At 43.8% G+C, this 22,565-nt stretch overlaps 1 protein-coding gene across 2 annotated transcripts; it reads right to left on the bottom strand.

The window, feature by feature from the left end:
• Positions 1 to 645: 645 nt before the first annotated feature.
• On the bottom strand, positions 646 to 15,144 carry tcf20 (transcription factor 20). Of its 2 annotated transcripts, none has more exons than XM_035654523.1 (6): positions 14,622 to 15,144; positions 4,140 to 12,586; positions 3,736 to 3,829; positions 3,501 to 3,564; positions 3,221 to 3,321; positions 646 to 2,196 (listed from the first exon to the last, which is right to left on the bottom strand). In XM_035654523.1, exons 2-6 carry the CDS (start codon positions 11,349 to 11,351, stop codon positions 2,192 to 2,194), a joined length of 7,476 nt encoding a protein of 2,491 aa, XP_035510416.1. In that variant the 5' UTR covers positions 11,352 to 12,586; positions 14,622 to 15,144; the 3' UTR covers positions 646 to 2,191. The 2 variants fall into 2 exon arrangements, with proteins under 2 accessions (XP_035510416.1, XP_035510417.1); XM_035654524.1 differs by having other exon boundaries at positions 3,515 to 3,564.
• Positions 15,145 to 22,565: the final 7,421 nt, after the last annotated feature.

Raw genomic sequence — 22,565 nt, 5'->3', positions numbered from 1 at the left:
TATGTATTTTCAACCATTTAGCCATACACACTTAACAATTTCAACCATTCATCCATTACTTTTAGCTAAGAAAAACCTGAGCTAATGCACCCCATTATATAAATGCCACTATGATAGTGAACATTTTGAGAATATCATCTTTCATGACTCCATCCTGGTTGCATTTTAACATTCATTTGAACTTTTAGCTAAGCTAAATCTGACATTTTGTTTTTCAGATTCTATTTCTACATTGAAGCTGCTCTAGTTTCTTCAAGTCAAATTCTTCAGTGCGACACTGGTTCTTTTTTTTTTTACTCTGACAGAAACACAGAATCCTTGACCTGGTACAACAGTTTCTAGACTCGAAAGAGTGCATTCATAACCTGTCTTCTAAACACAGCCTGAAAGAGTCAGAATGTGGTTATGCACTCCCCTCAAACTGAAGAGACAGGAAGAAGAGACAAGGGATAGAGGAAGCGAGGGTGTGTGTATTTGACAGATATAGAGATGGAGATAGCTTATGTGAGAATGCACACAAAAGAAGAGAGAGGGAGGCAGAGTTTGGTAAAAGTGGAAAAGAAATTGGGGCAAAAAAACAGGTGGTTTTTATCAGTGTAGCAAAAATGACAAAAATATGTTTCAGAAATAAGAAGAGGAGAATAATTGAAGCATTTTTAAAGTGTATTCATAATTCATATACATATTGACAGGTTTCTAATACAGCATGGTTTTGATAGTGTAACTGTCTTCTTCTCAGCTTGACTTTTTTTTTTTTACAAGAATAACAATAAAAAATGATAAAGACAACACCATGTACGACTCACTTTTAAATTTTATGGCAATGCTTCTTTTGAATGGGTTTTGCATCTTCCGATCAAATCGCTGCTGTATCACTGAAAAATGAAACCATTCAAAAATACTTGGTAAGGCTTACTCCCCGTTCGCCAGCACTATTGGCCCATCACAGCCTTCATATGACACCCTCTCCAAAGTTCTCAGCTCCAAAAATGTTCCATCACCATCCGAGGGACTGACACCTGTCAGTCAAAACAGGGCTTCCTATGTAGAACATACGCACTTGTGCACCCAGTACACAGTTCCACACCAATGAAAACGCTTCAGTGTCCTGTCCATCATCTTTTCCCCAATCAGAGCGGTTAAAGATGGCAGACACGCATTGGTTCATAGTGTTATCTCCTCCTCTCGCTCTGTCCTTCTCTTTGCACATTACGAACATTTTGTAGTTGAAAAATAAGACTGCGTCCATCGGATTTTTCATGAATACTATCTGTACCGTAAAAACCCCAGTGATGAAAAATAAGAACACTTTTCAAAAGGACCAAAATGGAATCAAAGACCCAGATATCGGCATTTTTCAGTTTCTCACACACACACACTCACTTCACATTCATACACGTGACTTTTGAAAGGCAACAGATGTCCGTTCTCCAAGGCAATAATGTCTTTGTGGCAAACTCAACCCTGACATTCCAGACATCACTCTGGCTCCTCCCTCTCCAGGAATGAAAAAAAAATAAAATAAAAAATCCAATTCATGTGTTGACTGAATATAAAGTGAGATACATCCATTTCATTTTCATGAGTAAATAATGAGGATACAAAATAATAATGAGGACTAAAATAATAATTGTGATCATCCTAATATAAGATAAGATACTACTTGTGAGAGGATACAATATTCTCTCCTTTTCTTTACTGGGTTTGACACCCAACTTGCTCCCAATACGCCTCTCCAAAGCAATCAAAAGAAAACCAGGAAAAAAAAGGTAACTGATGATAAACAAGAGTTTAACACTTTGAGGTTGTGTGAGGAAAATCAAAGTAAGCCTAGAGAGGAAGTTTGTTTCTTTTGTTCTTTACAGAAAAGCTCCTTTAGCTCCTCCATCAGTCTTGACGTCTCATTTTATTCAGCTTCAATCTTTGTTTTTGTTTTTTTGTAGTTTTTTTTTACTGGTAGCTCCATTCCTCTATGTTGCATGTCCATGTTTTTTTCTTTTTCTGCTTTTAAGTAAAGAGCAATATTTCTCTTACAAAAAAAGTTTCTTTTCTCCATTGTTTTAAATGTAAATAATGCTGATTCCTGTGGAGAAATTGTACATTCCCTTTTGTTGTTCTCTGTCACAGATGCCAGTCCTGTCCTTTCACATTTGGGGCTGCTTCACAAACCAGTCTTCTTCTATTGTCCAAACTAACCTAGGGAAGGGAACACAAAAAATTTAGGTTAGCATCTTCACCAAGGGTCTTGCATTTTAATACAAAGAATAAACTGCTTTCACACATAGTTTTATTATTATTTAAAGGGAGACAACCTCTGTGAGAAGTCTCCTGAATTGGACTAATAATCACAGTCTACTCTGACTTACTGACAAACTACACATGGTTTAAATGTGTAAACCCAAGTTGAGGCATGCACCCAAATTCATCATTGGTTTCTAATTCAATGGAAACCAAACACAGCTGTTACCTGGTAAACTGATTGGTTATAGTCAGGAATAGAATTGCGCAAAACATGATGGCATTAGGAGATAAGGTTGCAAAATCCTTGGCATACCATCAGCATTAAGCTGTAACCTTACTTAAAGAGAAAGAAAAGGAGAGATATGATGTGCCAAGTCTTTAGTTTCCATGAGGACAGAATGGATTGGAAGTGAGGGGGAGGTAGTGAAAGCCAGTGACAGGCAGGAGTACAGCCACTAAGGTGAGGTTAAGAGGAGTGTGAGAGCAGGATGATTTTCCTCAGCAGGAGTCCAAGAACCAGCCAACAAAGAGTATGGAGTAGGGCTGCTGCGTGGAATTAAATTGTCTGAATAGAAACGGTACAAACAGCCCTGAGGCAACGAATTAGTGTCCATTTACTGGAGGTCCATTAATGAGAATCCAGCCTCCCACCGAATAATGAAAAAACTGTTTCCCAGACGGAAACGTATTTGTGGTGATCGAACCCGTTGGGAGGTTTAGTGGGGGGTTTTTTTACACTAGAGAGTTGGCTGCAGAACTGCATTGCATTATAAGCAATTTCCAACTAGGGTAGTTGTCTTTGAAAAAGCATTTACTTTCCAATTTGTGAAAGGAAGAAATGATCGTAATAAAGATATTTGTGTATAAACAAATGAGAACACGCTGATTGTTCTGTCTATGGCACATGCTGAGCACACACACACACACACACACATACACATACAGGTACACAAACACACACAACTGAGTCTAAACTTACAGCCTCCAGACTCCTGCGTATCTTCTTCTTCTCCATTTCTCTCAGCCTCTCTCTGACTGCTCCAGGTAAACTGACTTGGCTGGCCGGATGCTCTGGGTAAACTGAGCGAAGAAGGGACAAGGACATGTAAAAGGGAGAAAGAGAGAACATTGGTGGGTTTAGAGGGAGAGATTGAAAGAAATGAAGCGTAGTGGCTCAATCAGTGATTGGGTGGCGCAAAACTACAGTGGCAAACGTCACACAAAGCGAAATTTCCCTAGAAACGGTAGGAAAAACCAACCTCTCCTTCTTTACCTTGTGCTTCGGACACCGCAGGGAGTAGTTATCTTCGTTCAAAGAGCAATCTGGAAAAATCAGAAAATACCAGTACAGTGCAGATATTGCCACGCAGAGCTCTCACAATAAAAAGCAACATTTGTGTTTACAGTAGCCTAGGCACAAATATCCATTCTTGGAAAACACTATTTTACATGAACTCACTTTTAACAGTGTCTGTATTTAATGCATCTACTCACCTGCTTCAATAGCACACAGGTAGTGGTAGCGAAGTGTACAGCCTTTACTGTAGCAGCCCAGGGTTGAGCCAACCATCTCACAGTATGAGCAGCTCTATGCAGAGACAGACAGAATGGCAAAAAAGAAATCAATACATCTTAAAGCTGTACTGGACAGTAAAGAACAGCTAAGAGCCTAGCAAAATGACAGAGATCAATAAACACTATTAATAATACAGTGCAGAGCATTTGTTATTCAGAATATATACCAGAACATATAACATAACACATGAACCACTGACCTGTCTGTTTATTAGCTAACACGTGAATTCAAAAACTGCCTTTCAAACAGTCAACACCAGCAGTAAGTTATGAACCTGAAACATCCCAAAACAAAACAGGTCGAATAAACAGAGGACACTCACTGTTTCTCTGGCGCCATCTAGTGCCTCCTGCAGGCCATACAGTCTCCCATTGACAAGGTACACTCCACTGGTCCACACTATACATCCTTCGTGGACCCACAGCTCCTCTGGGTCCATGGGCATCTGAGGCAGCTGGGCGAGTTGTGCCAAAGGTCCCAGGGAGTCCAAGGCCGGCGGAGGGGGCTGGAAGGGCAGGGAGGCCTTGCTGTTGGATGGCACCATTCTGGGGGAATCCTCGCTAGATTTGTGCCTCCTTTTAAAGCGTGGATGCGAGGTCAGCTTTCTGTGTGGGGGTCGTTGTAGAGCTTCCTCTGGTGGCGGCTGAGGCTGTTTTTGCGCCTGCTGCCTGTCGATCTCAAGGTCTGGCTCTCTCTTAAGCTCAGGGATGGGTCGGATATCTAGATTCATGTCCCAGGTTAGAGATGTTGTTTTACTGGTGGTGGGGGAGGAGGAGGAGGAGGCAGTGTTACTGAGCTTGTCAGCCACGTGCATCGTCACTTCCTCTCTACCAGCTATGGAGGCAGTTCTGACTGTAGTGGTAAGAGATGTTGGGTTTGAATCTAGACTGATGGCATAGTCGCTCTCAGCTGAGGGCTTGGTGAATTCAGCATCTTGTGTTTGTGTGTCTTGGGTAGTGCTCAAAGCATTTGAGCTTACGTCTGAATTTGGTCCGGTTTTGTTTGTGCCTGTGGTTGCTTGACACTGTCTGATCTGGGGCTGGTTTTTGGGGAGCTTTGCAGCGTATTCAGCTGGATAGAAAGGCCCATAGAGATCTCCAAGGTGTTTGTAATTTGCCCATTTCTGACACAGGCAGCAAAGCAGGCGGCCAGAGTGATTGGTCTCTGTAATCACGGGCCCTGCAACAACATAGCCAGATGAAGGAAGTGCTTTTCCCGACTGAAGTGTAGTTTCCACCTCGTCTGACTCCCTTTTCTCTGATTCTCTCTCTCTTCTAGATAACTGGGAAGAAAGAGCTGAGGTCAGGAGAGAATCAATTCCACTCCCGCTTGCTTTCCCTCCAACTGCACTACGCTCTCCTTTCATCTTGTCCTCCTCAGCATTTACAATGGTGCACACTGCCCCAATCTCTGGTATTTTGTTCTCCACATGTATGTGTGGAACAAACGGGCCCTTTCGGTTTGGATCCACAAATACTCTATTTGTGCCGAGGCTCCCTCCTGCCCCCAAAGGTATATCTGGGTCATCTTTGGCCACCGATGGTGACGTTGCTGCTGCTCCTCTCCTTCTCCTCCTCTGTCGTCCCCTTGCTTCGAGTGGCTCATCTTCATCTTTCACACCTCTGCGTCTTCTTCGCACGGGTTTGACCTCAATTTCCGGCTGTGTGTCCTCACTCTCAATATCCACTTTCACTACCTGGGTTAAAATGGGTGGGGCCAGCGGGGGAGTGACTTTATCGTCTGGCAGAGGCGGTGCTACAGTCTCTGGTGGGCTGCTGGTAGTCTGCACTGTCGGCAGAGTTGTGGCAGCAGCTGTAGTTGGAGTGGGTGGGGCTGGAGGAGCACTCAGAGTTGTGCTCTGTGCCTGGGCTTGAGGCTGGCCCTGTGCCTGTGTTTGGGCTGGGTTCTGGGCCCGTTTTTGTTTGTTCACGCTCCCTACAGGCCTGCCCTTCTTCTTTCCAGATGGGAAATAGCCTTTAGGCACGACACTCTCTGGTGGCTTAGAATCCTGTGGCGACAGACTGGACCTACCAGAGGACATCTGATGTTGTCTATTCAGCATGTGTCCTTGAGCCTGGCTATGGTGGGGTGGAGTGGTTCCATAGTAGTCACTGCCAGGATAATCATCAAATCCAATGCCAGATTCTTGAAGTTTCTGTCGAAGAAGATTAGCAGCTGACTGCTCTCCTCTTCTTGTCTCAAGTTGCTGGTAAGTGTTGGTGAAATGCTGAATGTCTGACAGGGCAGATGAAGATGGAGGTGGGGAACCCTGGACTGGGCGAGGAAGGGGTGGAGGAGGGGGTAAAGGTCCAAGCAAAGCGAAATCCTCCTTGTCACCGGATGCTGATGCCACAGCGGCTCCCAATCCAAAGTCAAAGTCTTGTTGTTTTAGGGCTTGGGATGTCTGGTGAGGATCACATGGGTAGGCAGACGGAGGTAGAGGCCCAGTCTCATCAACTACTCTGAACGGAATCATGTCGTTTAATGAGTGACTTTCATCCATGTAACTATCATCCCCTCCTGTGACCCTAGGGAAATGTGCTAAGTCTTGGTCCTGTGAATCATTAAACGGTGGTATTTCTGAGTGAGAGAAGCCTGGGTAATGATTTGACTCATCATCAGCATGGCCTGCTGGCTTTTTAATATTTGGGGTGATTTTCTGCACTATTGCCTCCAGTTTCAAACCCCGTCCTTTCCTGGGAGGCAAAACCTTGGTGGTACCACTGGATGGAGATAGCGGTTGTGAATAGGTATTCTCTCCGAGCAGAGGGGAAGAGAGCCTGGGACATGGGATATCTGAACTGGATGAGTCATCTTCATTGTGATGGCTAGACTCAGACTGAGCCCCAGGGGAGTGATGTGAATTTGTGGCAGCCCTCTGCTGAGCCGCATCCTGGAGTTGCCTTTTGGCGGGAATAGGAGAGATAAAAGAACGAACTCTCCTTCGCAATATTAGTGGATTTGTGTCTCCAGAACCCCCAGCTTTAGTCTGGCGCTGCACCTGTGGCTGAGTGGAGTTCATGTCAGCAGAGGACTTAGTGGAGCTGGATGGAGGGGGTGGGACGGGATGTTTGGCTTCCTCTGTGGCTCCTCTGAAGACCTCAGGTTCACCAGCATTCTGGCCATGAGTCATCTGTGGAGGAACAGGGCCGTGTGAAGCTACAGGAACAGGAGGAGGGGGAGGAGGAGGAGGGGGAGGTGGTTGTGTTCTGTAGTAGGGCTCTCCTTCTATCATTCTAGCGCTGTCTCGTCCAGAGTGTGTTGACTCCCACATTTTCAAATCAAAGTATGTGCTTTGATGATGGAGTGAAGTTTTGGTTGCGTGTGGCTCACCGGGCATGTCAGTTTGGGGGATCATCCTCTGTCTCTGTTCTGATTGGCTGACCTTATGTCTTCCTGGAGAAGAACCAGGCTGCATCATCATCTCCTTTGCTGGCCTGTTCATTGCTTTTACCCAGTCAGTCATGTCATGGGGGTGATGAGGGGGGCCACGAGGGTGAGGATACATTTGAAGCTTATTTGTGGATTGAGTCTGGGGGGATAAACTGTGGTATGGATGATGGGATGGAAAATGGGGGTTACTGCGAGGCATCATGCTGCTTTCTCTTGTATCTCCATATCGATATCCAGGAAAACTGCTGCCACCGCCAGTTGATAAATCAACACCATGAAGATAGGACTGATGCCTTGAAGGTGAAGATAAAGGATTAGTGCTCATAGGATGGGATGGCAAGGGTGTAATTTCAACATTACCTCGCCTATAGGGGTCAGCATTCATTACAACTGGGTGAACAGACTTGGAATGATACTCCATATCAGCCTCATTAGCTCCACCACTGCCGTGATGATCAGTTTGTAAATTTGCAGCGTCTGGGCCAGCCTCTTTTGATGCTGTTTCCATTTTCACCACTTGTTTCTCTCCAGTATCCCTTTTACTCAGATCATTGGCTGCTGCTGGAGAGGAAAATGGCTGTTGAATCACAGAGGCTCCACTCTGACTTTTCTCCCGCTCTCTCTCTCTGTCACGTTCCCTGTCCCTCTCTGGTGTGCTGCGTCGGTTTGGCGACACATCACAGATGACAGAGCGCCGCTCTGATGGGGCTAATATGCAGCCTGATGATTTTTGAGACTCAGTTTGACCAATGCTGCCTGATAGTGGCTCTGGCTCTTGCAAAAGGAGCTCCTGCACAGCAGAGGATGGAGTGGATACATTAGATAACGCTTTTCTCTGTGGTAGGGAATAGTCTGCTAAGTTTATGTGTTTTGGTGGGGGCTGCTGAGACTCTGTAGCCTGTGGTAAATGACTCTGGGTCACACCCACTTCAGTTTTGTCAGCATTTTGCAGGGTCTTAGTACTTGGCACTTCTGACTTCACTGATGACTGAGGATCTGTAGTAAAATCAGGCCTCTGGTTTGGATGTGGGGGCTTTCCAGAGATACCCATTTGGGCAGAATGAGCTGAAGCCTCAGTTATTCCACTTTGCACCCTCATACTTTCAGTCATGACATACGGGTGTCTGGTTTGAAACTGTTGTTGAACTTGGAGATGGGCCGGAAATGCTTGTTCTGGTCTTCCATAACGTCTATCTAAATTGTAACCTTGAAGAACCTCTTGTAAAAGGCTGGGAAATTGCTGCATTTGTGAATTATCCTCATGACCTTTAGCTCCTGTTCCTTGTCCTCTCTTCACCAAAGCCTCTGCTACAGAAACAGCATCTTTTGGATGCACAGGGCCAAAGCCAGTTTGCGATTGTTGGTACCCCAAGTATCTGGAATTTGACTCCATTACACCCGCTGAGCCAGCCCTTCCTCTGCTCTTCATTGACAAATCTGAGCCATATGTTGATTCTGGGTGGCCATATTTATGTGGTCCAGACTGGGGAGGATTTTGAGGCCGTCCGAAATTTGATTTCTGGTGAAGGGAGGAATACAGGCTCAGATCTACACCTTCCTCCCCATTATGACTGCTTGACTCTCTTAAGTAAGAGTGCGACTGTTTCTCTTCTATACAGTTGTCTTGGGGATGCTTGCTTTTTTCAGTGTGACTTCCCTCAGACCGAGCTGAAACAATCACACCAACACTACTGGCACTCTGCTGTTCCTCAGATGTGTGCTTTTCTTCCCTCTCATTATTGTGTAATCTGGATGCAGTGTATAACCTATTTTCTTTGTCCTGACCATTTTGTGTATTGATTTCTCCATCTTGTTGCATTTGGCTACTGCCTTTCTCTGTTTTCTCAACTGCACCTTCACTTTCATTTTTGATGACTTCATTTTTAATTTCTGTTATCTTCCTATGGCCACCTCGTTGGTCACTATAAGTTACACCAGGCTCTGAGACACAATTTGGCTGTGGTGGAGGGATACTGGAGGAGGTGGATGACGGGGATGAGGAAACTGGAGGTGTTGAATGTGAAGTTGGGCCAGTCTCTGACGACTGACATCCAAAGGATGGAGATGATGATGAAGAGGGAACATGAGCTTCACTTGCTTTTGTTTCAGAAGCAACTGGTTCTTTTGACGATGAATCAGAGGTGACTGTTTTAACATTTGATGCTTGTCCAGTTTGTGTTTGACTCTGAGACGGTGGGTGATAGCCAGTTGGTTCAGATCCGCTGCTCGCGCCACTCATCTGCCTCACCCTCCCATGTTCCCCCTCAGAAAACTGCTCCTCACGCTCCACCTTGGTCCCTGATGAGCCTCCAACTGACATCAACAAGGAGTCTTCATCAGCACCAGCATCTAAGCTGGCACCATCACCAATCCCCACCGCACTCCCATCCTTTACCGTGCTAGTACTTGAGGCTGCACTTGCATTTCGACTCCTTGGTTGTGTTGGGGGCACGCCATGTGTCGCTTGTTGCATCTGCCCCCCATCTTTCCCCTTCTTCTGTGAAAGCACTGTGTCAGTGAGGAGCATGTGCTGAACTGTGTTTGGTAAATTGGCTACTTGTGAGCTCAAGGCATTAAGACTGTTCAGGCCAGCGTCCTGCATTTTGTCAAGCGGAGAAGATGAATAAACAGAGGAGCCCTCCTCTCGAGATCCAATTCCTGTGACAAGCCCAATTTTGTTGCGGCCTGTTGGAGGAAGACTGCTCCCTCCAACTGCACTCATGCTGTGAGCTTTATGACTGCCACTGCTACCACAACTACTGATGCTGCTATTTGAGTTGGGTGTGGGACTTAACTGAGGCATGGTCTGCAGTAATCTACCCTGACCATGGCTGCTACGGGGGTTTGATGTAGGAGGATGTGAAGGACCATGACCTGAGGGGTTTCCATGTGCCTCCGAGACACCCATCAAAGGGGAAGGAGAGGAGCTACAACTGGGGGAATGCACTGCAGACGCAGCTGGAGAGGGGTTGGATATCGGGCTAAAGTTTTGGTTAATTTGGGTTTGTTGAGCATTGGGATGCATTGGTGATTTGGCTATTTCTTGAGATGCTGCTTGAGGTATACTGGGATTGGAGGCTTGGTGATGTTTAGCATATACAGAGCCTGGAGACGGGCCCTGGTGCTGCATCTTGAGAGAGTTGTCATAACCTACTCCTAAATTGTGCTGTGAGTTGCGGTGCTGTAGTGTGGCTTGCTTGTGAAGTGAATGCGCCTGTGGAGAATATCCAGGATAATTTGAAGCATGGTAACTCTGTTGAACATTCTCCATTGGCCCCACATTGTTAGCAGCAACTGAACTGGAGACTGAGTTTGAACTGGAGTTGACACTGGGAGAACTGTTGACTTTGGGATCGAACCCAGTGCCAGCAGCCCCGTCGAGATATCTCTGCGGAGGGGGGCTGTACATTCCTGATGACCCTGTGGATGCTCCACCCTGTGGGGAGTAGTGTGGGTACTGAGGGGTCATTCTGTGCCCAGAGTGGGGATAGCTCCTATGCTGCTGTCCATGGTGGACAGCTGGGAAGGTTTGCCCATGCTGGCGGTGCTGCATTTGAGAACCTGGCACTGACTGCATTGCAGGATTCTGACTCATATTGTACTGATGAGAAGGAGAGAACGCTCCAGCACCAGCAGCACCTCCACCTGACCCAGCACTGGAGCCATAGTCTACTGGATATGGTGACATCAGGCCAGATGATGGTGCAGAGCCAGATCCAGCATGCCGGTACTGGTGAGGTATATGTCCATCAATATTAGGGTACCCAAAGCCTGCCCCATAACCCATGCCCCCCCTTCTGTGTCTGTCCTTTCCACTCATTGAAAAATAATAATCCATGACGTCCTTCCTGTAAGGGTTGGTAGTGTTGCCACTGTGAATGTTACCCTGTGTTGGCGGTGGCTCCACAGCTCCTCTGTTTCTAGCACTGTAAGCAAGCATGTGGCTAGCTTGGGTGGGGTGGTGATGGCCTCTGTGCAGGCTCTGCTGTTGCATCCCTGCGTAATCATCTGTCATCCTTGGGGAGATCTGGGGATCTGCTGGCTGAGGGGGATACGGAGGTCCTCCTCCACCCCTCCCACTGAACCCCGGGGGGAGAGAGGGGAGAGAGGGGGGAGCTGGACTGTTAGAAAAATTCTGCATTGTTTTTCCAAGTTTGGATTAAAAACGGAAATATCTGTCAGTGTCTATACCAGGGAATGCTGCTGATCAGAAACTGGAAGGCTTACGGCAGTAACCATAAATGACAAAAAGAGAGTCTATGGCCTGGCAGTAAAACAAGGAAATGCTTTTGAAATCCACCAAAGAGTTCAAGCTGAGGAATATATATCGCAGATGTTATAATCACTTTTTTGTAGCAGAAAGCAGAAAGGGAGGTTTAACGGATGATGATTTTATAAATATATGAAAAGGCCAAATGGTGAAAATCTTACTTCTTCAATGGGATGATAGTATGGTTGCTATCACTTTTTTTAAAAAAGGGTTCACTTAAACAGCTGGCTCTTAAAAAATGGAATTTTTTAAAAAGAAAAAAAAACAACAGATAGATATGTAGTGAAGCAGGTTTGTACTGCCGAAAAATACAAGACTAAAAGTGTGCAGTCATTTCCATGAAGCGGTTTGGCACTGAGCAGGCAATGATATCATGGACGACTGACGCACCACTTATGTGAGATGTTCAACCTCAAATGTCTTTACATGTATACACTCCGCTCAAGCAAACAGAGCTATGTTAGGATTAAATTATGTTGTGATCCAAAAGCCTCTTGTGCAAAAAATAAAATAAAAATCCTCAATAAAACCATTGAGACTGTGTTCTGTCACAGCAATCCTTCAGTTCGTCAACATGCGTAGGTTTGCTGGGACCAGACTCACACCTGTGAGAGACCAAAGCTGCAGTAACTCGAATCAAGAGGTCTGAATACAGACCCTCGCTAAACATTCCCAGAGGCACACACTCCATTGATATTCTCATCGGCTCTTGGATGTAGAGTGTAATACTTTTTGAGATGTTTTTTTCTTGGTCATTCCCTTTCAAATACTGTTTGCTTTTTTTAGTTTTTTGCTACGGCATGCATTCCTTCGGACTGTAGAAGTCTTTGGTCCCTACTTAGTAATTGTTCTTTCTTTGACTCTGTGTTCAGGTTCTTCTTGGTGCTCTCCTGTATCTTCAGCATGTAGTTTCTTACCTTTGTTTTTTTCTGTCAACCATCATTTAATTCTACCTAGTTCCATGGCAACAATTTTCCAAAGGAGGGTAATCCATTTATTCCACTTCAAGTTCAGTCAATTCAAGCTCCCCTTTTCTGTTTCTCTTCAGTATTTCCGTGCAGATAAGTTCATTTTCCAGGAGCCGCTGACCAGAAGCCTTCACAACTCTGCAAATACAAAAGATGAATCAAAAAAGTTAGCATGCAAAAATGAAGAAGTATCATAGATTTACCATAAATTGCTAAATTGCTGAAATTTTTCTAATTAATTGATTATAAAGAGAAAGGCACTGTGGTTGTAAAATAATATTAAAAAGCCTATTTGGATTATTTTCAATTTTATTTCACCAATTAAGTGTTAAATTACGACCATTTACCAATCCAACTCCAAACAAAATGAATTAAACTAGCTTTGAGCCTTTGTTTAGGCTTTTTTTAACTGATCTGGGATCACATATTACAGATTGTACTGGCATTGTACTGGCACTGTCCATAAGTGGATTTTTTTTTCGTGGTCCACAGCAATAATCACACAGGTCAACACAAATAGATCCACCAAACAAACAATAATGTTAACATTACTTCCTTGTTGCATATACTATTCATTCAGCTCCTTACTTCACTGCTTAAAAGGCTTGCTGGCCTCATATCAACAGTCCTTTTTTAACATGCACTAAGAGTACAGCCTTTATTGTGGTTGGAGCTTTAACAATACATGCCTGAGCTGTCTCTTCTGACTGATAACAAACAGGGTTGGTGGAGAGAAAAGTGGGTTAGCGGCAGCATGCAATTAAGGCAACAAAGTAACATAGACAAGGTCACAAGCGCTACCTCATATGTAAACAAACAACCTCGTGGAGCCAAAACAGAAGCGGTCCATCTCCCAACTCTTTACAATGAGACTTAGGGCCATTAACTTTAGAGCATTCTACTTGTTTTAATGGGTTTTATTATTATTATAGGCAATAATTACAGGAATGACGCCACCTTTATGGGGTCAGTACCCATAAGTGCCACGTGTGACACAAGCCTCTACTGTCTGCCTCAAATACACTATAAAATGGTTAATGGCCCTAACACAACTTTGGGTGACTTTTGTTGTGGTCGCATAGACTCACTCTGAGCCACACAACCACACACCTTCACTGTTTATGATTCCAACTATTAGCATGACTGGTGTCTGTCAACTGTACCATTAGTGTGAACCTACCTTCACCAATGTAATGTATTGTTTTTAACCACGGCGAGGAAAAAAACAAGCTCAGGAGGGCTACAAAACAAACTGGACATAAACTAAATTGAGTCAAACATAAAGCACACAGGTCTGTGTCAAGTGTCATATTTAAGGGTCAAAGCTAGTGGGGTGATGCAGTGTAAGATTGGTAAAGTTAGGACACTATTGATCTCCATCCGTCCATGAGTCCATATCTTGATTACTAATTAATCACAGCAGCTCACTGAGCACGACCAGGCAGCAGCATTCACAATACACAGAACAGTGCAGCATTAATACAAACTGGCTCAATGCAGTCTGTCAGCAAGTCAATCAATTGCACAGCTGCCTAATTGATAAGATCATACGCAATGTTCTTTGCAGATAATAATGAAACGCCAGCTCTGTTATATTTGGACTGTTTGTCGCCTCAGATTGCCATCAACACAACACTGGCTTTTGTAACACAGCCTTAGTGGCTACATTAGCCCATAGCAAGGTATACGCAATCCAATTAGCTTTGTAGTGCTGCCTCTTGTAGCTTTGTAGGGTTAGCGTTAGCTAAAATACCTCACATACTGCACATTAAATATGCGAGCTAGCCACTCATGTTGGGAGCTAGCTAAGCTACAACCCACTACTTAGCATCGTAGCAAGCTAGCTAATTTGCGTTTATTACGTTATTCCTAGCGTTTGAGGACGTGCACAAAGCGATAGTTACAGCAGGCTAAAGGCACCAGCAGCCAGGCAGCGTTCAGCTACAACAGAGAGGTGATTAGGTGCAGATGTTTCCCCCCTCACAAATTCACTGGGGCTGTGAGTAAATGGGTTAGCTAGCATAAATAACGTAGACTGGCAGGAGAGCTGCTGTGGGTACTGCATCAGAAAATTAGCATCACGCAGGCTGACATTTCCCCTGAATAAACAGAGCTAACCGGGGAGAGGCAAGTCAGTCACAGACAGGCTAGCTAACATACTGTAAATGCATACCTGAAAACGTAGCAATACAAGGCCCCTCGAAGACTGAAAGGCTGTTTTGTGACAATCCCGCTGCTGTGGCAGGAAACCCCAGTCTAGAGTCGACTGCTCCGCCGCTTTTCCCTCACCCTTTTGAGTCCAGACAACCCCGACCAGCGGCGGCGAAGTCGGGGGGCCCGTCACGACACTCAGATCCCGGGCCTTTCTTCCGATTTCCCCTTTTTTCTTTTGTCCTCACCTCCAAAAATGATGAGAGCAGAGCACAATCGGGGTGCCTGTAGGTCCCGTAACCAGTGAGGTCCATACACCCCCGCCCCCTCCCCTCTTGTTCCCTCGCCTCTCTCTCCCTCTTTCACACACCGCTTAGGTGATTCCACCTATCTCGAACTAAAATTAAACACATTGCCATCTCACAAGCCCCCACTAACACATGAAGATCTCAAACGTCAGTTTCCGTCACTAAATTGCATTTGCATGCCTTCATCAGTAGCTCGACCTATTCGTTTTCCTGTTAGACTACTGTTTTTTTTCTTGCAACAGAAAGACCGCCTTGAAAATGCATACACACTCATATTCCTGCACCCCCTCCCTCATCTCTCTCCATCACATCCCTCCAACTCCCCTCCCTCTCTGAGGCTTTTGCTATTTCACTGATTTCCACATATTTCTACCATAAAATCTAAGATTATAATAGTATTGCAAATGCATTTTTTGCATGTCTGGGCTTAACGTTTTATCACAGCTCCTTTGTTCTTTTTTCATCTCCACTGAAAATGAACCAGGGGAGCCTAATGAAGGCACCAGAGGTACAAAGGCAATATGGAGAGGAGTCAGGCTTGAATGGAATGGTAGGTTATGTCTGAAATGAATAAGTCAATAACAGATAAAAGACAATTTGTGAGCAAATAGGTGCGCCAGCATTAGAGGAAGATTGCAGCGCCATGGATGAGGGTTGTTAAGTTTATTATGGTTTCTTAATGCTGGAACGTGGACCCATTGTACACACAATCTAGCTATATTGTGATTTTTTTACACAAAGAAAACCACTTAAATCATTACAATAATATCTAGCCATTGATTAATGTTTGACACGACACGCTCAGAACATCATCATGGCCAGAACAACAATAGAGGTGCCTCAAACAGAATCTTTTTCCCATTAAATTTACTGTCTCTGCCTGAGCTTATCTGCTCTCACACAGGGCCAGTGAGTGCAGTGCAGACCCACTCACACTCTGCTACCATCATAATGATGTGCCCTATGCCCCCCATCCATGGTGCTGCACTTTTAATGTACTGCTGTGTGTCATATGCACACGCTCTCCCTCACACACACACACACACACACATACACATTCATTCATTCATTCACCCTGACATACATACAAAGACACACATACTCACAATCACAAAGACCCTGAAACGCACACGCTAACACAAGCATTCACGTCCTTATGCAGTCACTCACTTAACTTGTCAATCATAAGAATAAAATCTCTCTCAGTTTCTAAACAACAGTTCAATACATTTCATTCCCTTGCAGATACACGTCTATTTCTATCATAGTTGCCATAGCAACTGCATCACAGAGCCTTAACTGTGGATAATTTTCAGGCTACGTATCTACACTTGCTTTTTACATGTGCGATTTCATGCAGACACTCATGTTTGCTTGTAGGAATCTTCAAGCACAAATCACTTACATGCGGTTGTGTACTTGTATTGCCACTAAGTCGAAAGTGAAAGAGCTGAGAGGCGAGATAAAGGGCACTGATACTCTGAGCCAGCAAGTTAGCCAGCCAGGCCTATCCAATCAACAGGAACGCCTGCTGGGATACACACAGACTCTCTCCATCACGGACAAGGTCACAAAATCTTCCAAAGAGGAGACTCAAAGCACACAGTTGTAAAGAAAGCAACTAGTTTTGAACACACTTAATGCTCTCCACATCTTTCTTACCACACACAGTCATCTACACACAGAGAGGGAGAGAGAGAGTCCTGCAGAACCATCCTTTCTCTTTTATTGTGTTGCCAACGTTTGATACTTTTTACAGAGTAATGCACCATTGCAACCACCAACTGCATGTTCAAATCTGCCCATATCTCTATATTTATTTTAATGCGCTGATATGTTTTGTTTTTTAATTGTATTGGTACAAGCCTAAAGCCACCCTTGAGACAGACAGTTAAAATATGAGAGCCTTTAAATCTGCCATTTAAATAATTAATGTATTTATAAATATTGTACTGATGAAAACCAATATTGTATGCCTCAAAAGGATCGTCTGTGTGCAGACAAGTTAAATAGTGCCCACGTTGGTTGTGTTTTTCTGCATCCATTGCTCATGGTTTCCATTTAAAATGATGATAAAATATGAGAACTTCATTTCTATTTGACTGTATTTGAATGATAGGAAACATCTCAAGGCTACAGACACATTGTGTAGTTAATGGCTGATATACTTGTGTCCTCTGCAGCACAGTATCTGCTTACAGGAATAGCTAAAATGTTACCAATCCTGGAATAAATGTTGACTACATTATGTATAAGACTTTCACATTTGCAAAGTCCAACACAACCCAGCTACAGTAGGTAAACTAGTGAATATACACGAGAGCTGTTGCTCGAGAACAGTCTGCATTTCCATTTTGACAACACCTACTTTTACAGAAATCTGAGCAAATCAGATAGCAGCTAAAGTGAATACGTAAGCCCTCAAACAAAACCTGAAATGCACTGCCCTTGAAACGCCAAAACTAAACGAGGACATTTTGCATCAGCACAAACATTTGCATAGAATTAATTTTGATGTGTTGAATGTCTGGATTTCTAGTGAAGGTCTGCGGACCTGAGACACAGGCAAGTTAAATGTTACTCAAGTGAGTGAATGGCCAACTAAGACTCAGCTGGAACAGTGCATCGAGAGAGGAACAGTGCATCGAGAGAGAAACAGTGCATAAGTGCCTGCACAGTGTGCTCACTGCTCACCATGAATACAATTCACTCTTAAGTACCATTTCTATGTGAAGGTGTGAGGCTAGTTAGAAGGTTCTTTCTGATTATGCCTGTGGATATAACAACCCATAATGGCTCAATTTTGAGTGCTGGTGCTAGATAACAAGACTCACTTGTTCTCACAGTAGAAAACTCACTACAGGGGGGACAAATGGCACCTAAAATATACTGTGTATTATATTGGCTAATAACACCAAATATCCCATACAACAGGTCACATACCAGAGTTTTTTAATGTGTGTGTGTAAAAATATGCACATGCATACGTATGTGAAAATACTTCTACTTATATAAAATGTACAATGTAGTAATTATCTATGGCTCTTGTTCGTTGAATTTAATTGGCTTTGATTTTTTAAAACAGTGGGTAAACTGGATGTGCTAAGAAAAATATAAAACACTCAAAACAAAATACTAGAATTGGCCAACATTAGCATGCTGCTGCATCCACTTCACACAGCATCAATCAATGACAAAGCAGCAGTGATTTGCAGTTTCCTTGATGACCACATGGAGTCAGAGTCATACAGCAAACACGCAGCCGCGATGCTCAGAAGCTGGCCTTGCATTACAGCAGTAGCTGAATGGGAAGAAAAATAGCCCTCATATTATTTTGTCTGAAATCCCAATTCATCAATCCCTTTGAAGTGTATGCTTCTAAAGTTATGCTTTGGTACAATTTCCCAGTCTTTGATCCTTTTTCATTGGAGTGTTCTACAATATCACAATTAGTGTCCCACGGACATTAAGTATTATATCAGGAGAATGGACCCAGCTTTGATAATGCATGGTTGAAAACATAATTCTGAGGACACGGAGAAATGAGATCTTGAACTTTGATTGCGACTAGGTGTGCTGCCCCTCGTACAATCTCAGTGAAACTCTTCTAGATCAAAGAGCATATGACGCAGACCAGTTGAAATACACTTGCAACAGCTCTAACTCTAAATCTATGACATTAACATAATCGGATGATGCAAAGATGTATTCTCCTCAAAGATACATGAGTGCTACATAATCAGTATTCCATCTCTTCATCACCATTAGAGTGATTGTTCCCATTGAACATGTGATATTTACCAAATCTGGTGATAAAGTTGCATAACAACATTCACTGCAGCTGTCCCGCATAAACACACAAACACGTATTTAGTCACTTTTGTGTGTTCACCAAACATGAGAGCACAGTACTGTAGGTATCAATGGCCAACAGTGGCCAGCAGGGGGCGCTCTCTCCTAATGTCCCTCACAGCTACCACATAACTCTCTCTCTCTCACACTGAGGCCGGGCTGCCACACTCTCCCCGTCTCCTAGCAACCTCAGAACCCTGCCTCCAATCACTACGGATACCGGGAGGGATGGAGGAAGGGTGGGAGAGTGTGAAAGAGGCAGAGGGGGAAGAGGAGGAAGAGGAGGTGGAGGAGGAGAAGCTGGCTAGGCATCAGCGTCCCAAGCAGCAAAACTGAAAGGGTGTGAAGGTAAAAAAGTTTGATGTAAGGGTTTTAGAAGTGGATCATGTTGAGTGGGGAGGGGTCTGAGAAGGAGAGGGGAATCATGGAGCCAGGCTTCTCAGGGACATATTGAGATCATAATTCAAATCAGCTATATTACAGACTGTGAAGTGGAGGAGAGCAATTGCCCCAATTAAGCCTGTTTGTCTTGAGGGTCCCCTTTGCTTAGCCTCACGGTCTCGCCTCCTCCCCCAGCAGCTCCTCCTGTCCTCTCTTCTTCTCCTCTCACCCACCCTCTCCTGTAAGCCCATTAAATGTGATGGTGCCATCATCATCTGCGTTCTGTCCTTGGGACTCGTGGCAGGCGAGTTACTCCACTCTTCCTCGGGGGGTCTTCTCTCCTGTGATATATGTTTTATGCATGTACACACAGAGACAAAAAATACACACACACAGCACAATCCTGCATTGCATCACATTTGCGTCGCACAAATTTATACCGGTATCCTGGAGATGACACATACTCACACGTCACATATATGAGCCCATATGACTTTCTGTGTATGTGCCATGCATATACAGAACACAAAGAAACTAATAAATGCAATATGATACTTAAAAAACAGACTGACATGACACAGTGAATATAATCCTTCATTTTGTAACATTATTGCACATGTGAGTTTTTTCTGTGTGTCTCAGTGTGAGCTGGTAGAAATACAGCGGAGTGGAATTATTTACCAGCCTGTTAACATGTTGCACTGGAAAAAAAGAGCTGTAAGCATATTGCAGCCTAAAGCTCTATCAATAAACAGTTATTATTGTCTAATTTTTCACAGCACCTTGCAATGACATCATTTAATTTATTTCTCTGTGGAGCAATAATACACTTGAAGAATGTGGTTTACATCTATGAATCTTTCTCACAGCAGTGTTGATAGGAATATAATTAGTTATACAATACAATTATTTCTGTTTACGATAGATTGGAAATGTTAATAATGATGTAGGATATGATATCAGAATCAAGTATGTTGACACATACAAGGGCTCCAGTTCTCATTATCTCTCAGTGAACTTAAGGACAGCGCTGAGGACAAGTGCACAGGATGATACGGATACAGAACAAACTATCTGTTACTATATCATATGATTAAACTCATATTGTACAACACCATTCAAAGTACATACTGTGCTTCCCAGTGCTGCCACAGCATCAGAAAAACACATCACCCTTTGAAGAAATCTGTTCCAGGAAGAGCTGCGCGTTAAGATACGCCTGCAAAAACTTTAACTTTAAACCACAGAGGAGATGAAGGAGGGAGAGGAGAAGAGGGAAGGAGGGGGTGAACATGTGTATGTATGTCTGTGTGTGTGTGTGTGCAAGAGGGATTGATAAAGAAAGAGAGAAAACGCTGGCTGCTGTTGCTGAGGCAACCATCTCTCTCCCCTCTCCTCTTTAACCCTTTCTCTTCAGCACTTCCTTTTCACATTCTGTCTTTTACCATCACAGCAATCTCTCACTTGTTGATGTCCTCATCACTCCATCTGTCCCTGTCTTTATCTCCACGCAGCGCTCTGCTCTCTATCGCTTTCTCTCTCTTCCCATGTTTCTCTCTCCGCAATACAAAATCTTGATTCGTGAGCCATTCAGTCTCACCTTCATCTTGATTATTCATCCTCATGTCGGCACACCTGTCATTTTGTCTGTTCACATGTGCTTTGTTAACTCTGAATCATTCTGTGCCAGAGAACAGTGACAGTTTGTGCTAAACTGTGTTTCAGGAAGTAATTGTTCCACCACGGCATAATTGATTTGAAAACTTTAACACATGGTGCAACAACATGGCTGCTGGCATGCAGGAACGTGATTGACTACACTGAAGGAATAAATGCTGACAGCGCTGTGTGGTCATTTTCAGAGTTTTAGTTTAGTTTAGATGAACAAGCCGTGGGTTGGACTTTTAAAGACATAGATGACATTTTGGAAAATATGCATATTTGCTCTCTTGCAGAGAGTAAGATGAGAAGATCGAATTATTCCTTTACAGTATATGTTTTCCTTATTGCCATCCAATTATTATCATGAATTTATGAACTTCAGTAATAACATCAAACAAAAATGAACAAATGAAAAAAAGGTTCACTCCTTGTGTGACCACGTTATATGATGGACATCTGCCAGAGCAAAATAGGACATTTAGAGGTCAGGACAAAAACAGTGCCAACAACCTTCCTCGATGCTCGCCAATTCCCAGTATTTATTCTCTGAATGCCGCATAATGAAAGAAGCTACCACCCCCATAAGCCACAATTCTATATGCTTCGTGTGTATTGATCACATGCAGTCTTCCTCCACTGTATAGTTCATGAATGCTGGTGTGCTGACCAGCTGCTGTGTGAAATCAGAGGCTGATGTTCCTCCAAAAGGAGCTCAAAGCTCACACATACATACACACACACACACACACACACACACACACAGAATAATCACAGTGTCCAGCCAAATCAAATCTCAAGGAACAGTTTGCTCGCAGTGTGCCGAGGTGAGTGTAATCAGCATGTGTCACACACATGAATCTGCCTTCCATTGCCATACCAAATGCAGGAATTAGATTAAACTGAACAACTCCGCCGCTCTTGTTCAATATTTCAGACCCTCTTACATTTACATTACATTACTTACATTTACTGAAAGGTGAGCTTGAAATATTTTATTGGTATGTAATAATATTACTGTAAATAACATACTGCTGCCTCAGACCCTTTCTGCTTTTTGAAATAATATATCCTGTTGCTAGGTAACTGTTAATTGTTCAAATGTAGGTACTTTATAAAGAGTAGAAAAAGAAGGGAGAGGCAGTGATAGAAAAAAACGGCAAGAGAGACCAAATGAAAGACAGAGCAGTGCTGTAGATATTGGTGCACGCACAAAAAAAGCTGAGCAATATTCTGCAAACCAATGGGACTTCTAAGGCCACAAGTTTCAAGGATAAAGTGAGTTGTATCACTGAAATGGAAGCTTGCTTTATGGACGCACTGTGGCACCTCCACCATTGTCATCTGTCCTTTTTACCCCTCTTCTCCCTCCATCCTGCTCCCCCTCTCATTTCTCCATAATCCATTGAACTCTCATCCATAACTCACAGGGCCCTCTTCCTTTTATTACCACGAGGCCCCACCACCCCCACCACCTCTCCCTCCATCCTAATAATTCAAGCTGACGCACAATAGAAGAGGGCATTGGAGAGATAGGGAGTGAGAGTGGGATAAAGAGAGGTGAAGAGAGCAAGAGAGAAAGACAGAAAAGTAGGGAAGCAAAAGGAAGGAAGTGTTAGAGAGTATCAGGTGATGGGTGAAGGATAGGGGAATAGGAAAGGGTGACAGGGCAGAGCAACACTGAGAAGCAGATAGAGAGCAAGGTTTCACCTCTGACTGGCTGGTGAAGTAGAACTGTTGAAGGTTTTCGGCCTTCAGATACATAC

The sequence above is a fragment of the Morone saxatilis genome, unplaced genomic scaffold, assembly GCF_004916995.1.
Source record: "Morone saxatilis isolate NCDOM2014 unplaced genomic scaffold, NCSU_SB_2.0 Contig14, whole genome shotgun sequence".
NCBI classification, from domain to species: Eukaryota; Metazoa; Chordata; class Actinopteri; family Moronidae; genus Morone; species Morone saxatilis.
The sequence above is the reverse complement of the archived record's forward strand: the minus strand, read 5'-3'. Positions and strand labels throughout refer to the sequence as shown.

Coding starts and splice junctions, on each gene's coding strand:
- tcf20 (XM_035654523.1), bottom strand. CDS start 11,351: ATGCAGAATTTTTCTAACAGTCCAGCTCCCCCCTCTCTCCCCTCTCTC. Junction 3,830..4,139: donor TAGATGGCGCCAGAGAAACA/GTGAGTGTCCTC, acceptor GTCTCTGCATAG/AGCTGCTCATACTGTGAGAT. Junction 3,565..3,735: donor CCTGTGTGCTATTGAAGCAG/GTGAGTAGATGC, acceptor TGATTTTTCCAG/ATTGCTCTTTGAACGAAGAT.